The 3,398-nt window shown below is 40.7% G+C and overlaps 1 protein-coding gene across 1 annotated transcript in view; it reads left to right on the top strand.

Moving 5' to 3' along the window:
- Positions 1–3,128: 3,128 nt before the first annotated feature.
- Positions 3,129–3,398, top strand: part of LOC102839975 (nucleoside diphosphate kinase B-like) — a 5,982-nt gene continuing 5,712 nt past the window's right edge. The window contains exon 1 of the mRNA XM_006868716.1: positions 3,129–3,387. Coding sequence (XP_006868778.1) covers positions 3,129–3,387 — 259 coding nt within the window. The remainder of the gene's footprint in view (positions 3,388–3,398) is intronic.

Genomic DNA, 3,398 nt, shown 5'->3' with positions numbered 1-3,398 from the left:
CAGTATAAACACAAACTAGACATCATACTCATAGTTTTGGGTTTTACTAGGGAAGTTAATAATTACAATTCAGGGTCAGAAATGTTCAGGGCACAGTTCTTCCAGTCAGGACAGCCTCTTCTCCGCTGTGCCCACAGGCAAGCCTCTCTCTGGCCCCACTAAAACCACTTGGCCTAACTTCTGCCCTCTTCTAGCAACATTGTAAAGCTCTCTTACAGCTGCTCATAAATTCTGCCATAAACCTCAGCCTGAGGGAACTACATTCAAGCTCTAGGAGTGAACAAACCTAGCTCCTCTAATTGGAAGCACCAGCCTCTTGCCCAAAGTCACTCAGCATTACTTACTCCATGCGCGCTGGGAAACCCACCACTCTACCTCATGCTCTGGCTCTTGGTTCTGCTGCTGCCACTCCTCTGCTGCTTCTCAGCTGTCATAGCATTCTGTCTCTGGATTGCGGAGGTTCAATGCCCAGGGATCTCAGCATTCACTACCTTGTTGGTAGTGAGATCCCCCCATTCCTGCTTCTGACGACTCATTTTATGCCCACATTAGAGTTCCAATTTTCACAATTAACACTGTTAACAATCACTCACAACATAATCATATAATCCATGAGCATCTTTCCCCCCCACCTTCTCTTAACCACACCCATCAGGACTAATTGTTTGGTGAGAATTGACAAAGACTATGGCTAGAAGAGACATTAGCTAGTCCACTGTACTACATGCACCAATAATTATTTTTTTAAACATTACAGAAACTTTACAGAAATGAATAGAGAAATGTGTTCTCAGATCAAAAGTTTCCAATGACAAATTGAAGAGGAATGGCATCACATTCATCATCAAAAAAGAACATTTCAAGGCCTATCTTGAAGTACGATGCTGCCTATGGTAGGTTAATATCCGTATATGGAAACCCAGTTAATACCACTATTATTCAAATTTACTCACCAACCACTAAAACCAGTTATGATGAAATTGAAGAATTCTACCAAATTCTCCAGTTTGAAATGAATCAAACATATAACCAAGATGCACTGATAATTAGTGGTGATTGGAATGCAGAAGTTAGATACCAAGATGAAAGATGAGCAGTTGGAAAATATGACTTTGGTTACAGAAACAATACTGGAGATCACATGATAGCATTTTGCAAGACCAATGTCTTATTCAATGCAAGTCCCTTTTTAAAACAACACAAAAGACCTTACCAGGTAGAATACACAGGAATCATATTGACTACATCTGTGGGAAGAGAAGATGGAGAAGCTCAATATTATCAGACAAAACAAGGCCAGAGGCAGACTATGGAACAGACCATTAATTACTTATATGTAAGTTCAAGCTGAAGTTGAAGAATATTAAAATAAGTCTATGAGAATCCAAATATGGCCTTGAATATATTCCACCTGAATTTAGAAACCCTCTCAATAACAGATTTGATGCATTAGACACTTATAACTGAAGACAAGAAGAGTTGTGGGATGACATCAAGAATGTCATATAGGAAAAAAACAGAAGTCATTAAAAAAAAAAACAGGAAAGAAAGAAAAATTACAGATAGATGTCAGAAGAGACTCTGAAACTAACTCTTGAATGTAGAGAAGTGAAAGCAATGAGAAATGAGGAAATAAAAGAGCTGGAAAGAAAGCTCAAGAAAACAAAGTAAAGTATTACAGTGAAATGGGCAAAAACCTGGAATTAGAAAGCCACAAGGGGAAAACAGGCTGAGTATTACTCAAGTTGAAAAAATTCAAGCCTCAGGTTGCAATATTGTAAGGTTTTATGGGCAAGCTGGAGTCCTGGTATGGTGCTCTGGGTTAATGCACTGGACTGTAAAGTCTCTTTGAACTTCAAAGTCCGTGAACTGCAAAGTCAGTTAATGCACTGGACTGCAAAGTCTCTTTGAACTTCAAAGTCGGTGAACTGCAAAGTCAATTAATGCACTGGACTGCAAAGCTGCTCCTCAGAAACATTATACAGGGCCACTATGGGTCGGAACCAATGCAATGGCACTTAACAATAACAATAACAATAACAACATGGGCAAACTGTTGAATGATGCGGGAAACATCAAAAGAAGATGGAAAGAATATACAGAGTTACTATTGCTCTATACGCAATCATTTCAAGATTGTGACAAAGAACCAATGAAGGAAGAAGGTTCCTGGTCTCTTGTTCTTTGGATGTGGTGTTAGAAGAGATCAGTCCCTAGAGAAAGACATTATGCTTGGTAAAATGAAGGATCAATGAAAACAAGGAAGAACCCCAAGAAAACTGATTACCATGGTGTGGCTGGCTCAAGACTCAGTAGTCCTTCATTCTTTTGTGCATAGGGTCACTGCGAATAGGAACAGACTCAATGGCACCCAACAGCAATAATAATCAACCATTAAGAAAGACAAACTAAAATAAACCTGTGCCTTGACATATCAGAGTGAAAATAGACTTTTGGAAATAAGAATATTATAATTTTTATTATGTTGTTGTTGTTGTTAAGTGCCGTTGAGTTGGTTCTGACCCATAGCAACCTTGTATAGAGTTCTAGTAGCATAGTGCTTACAAGTTGGGCTGCAAACCTCAAGGTCAGCTGTTAGAAACTACCAGCCATTCGGTGGGAGAAAGATGAGGCTTTCTGCTCTCATAAAATAGCCTCAGAAACCTTATGCAGGGTCACTATGAGTCGGAATTGTCTCCCCAGCACACCGCCACCGCCACCACCATAGACTTTCAAAGGAACAACTGGTAAGCTTGAACTGCTGACCTTGTAGCTCAAACTGACTTTGCCATCCAGTGCATTAACCCACAGCACCACACAAGAACTCCTAGTTTTTATTATACTACTAGGGAAAAAGATTACTGACAAAATCATAGAGATTTCTCAACAACAAGGAATTCCAGAAAACAATAAGTTAAAAGCTTTAAAATACTGAAAGACATAATTTTCAACCTTGAATTTTATACCCAGCTAGACTATAACTTAAGGTTGATTGTAAAATGGAGACCTTTTCAGGCAAGTAAAGACAGAGAGTTTACCATAAATCTTCATTAAAGTTTCTATCTCGGTGGCCTCCCCGGCATGGGAACTGCCGCCAGGCCCTGACCAAACCTTTGCCTTGCAGGACCATGGCCAACACGGAGCGCACCTTCATTGCCATCAAGCCGGACGGCGTGCAGTGTGGCCTGGTGGGCGACATCATCAAGTGCTTTGAACAGAAGGGATTCCGTCTTGTTGCCATGAAATTCATGAAGGCCTCTGAGGAGCACCTGAAGCAACATTATATTGACCTGAAGGACCGCCCATTCTTCCCGGGCCTGGTGAAGTACATGAATTCAGGACCAGTTGTGGCCATGGTCTGGGAGGGGTTGAACGTGGTCAAGACAGGTCGAGTGATG

This window comes from Chrysochloris asiatica, unplaced genomic scaffold, assembly GCF_000296735.1.
Source record: "Chrysochloris asiatica unplaced genomic scaffold, ChrAsi1.0 scaffold00122, whole genome shotgun sequence".
NCBI classification, from domain to species: Eukaryota; Metazoa; Chordata; class Mammalia; order Afrosoricida; family Chrysochloridae; genus Chrysochloris; species Chrysochloris asiatica.
This window is presented reverse-complemented; position numbering and strand designations above follow the sequence as displayed.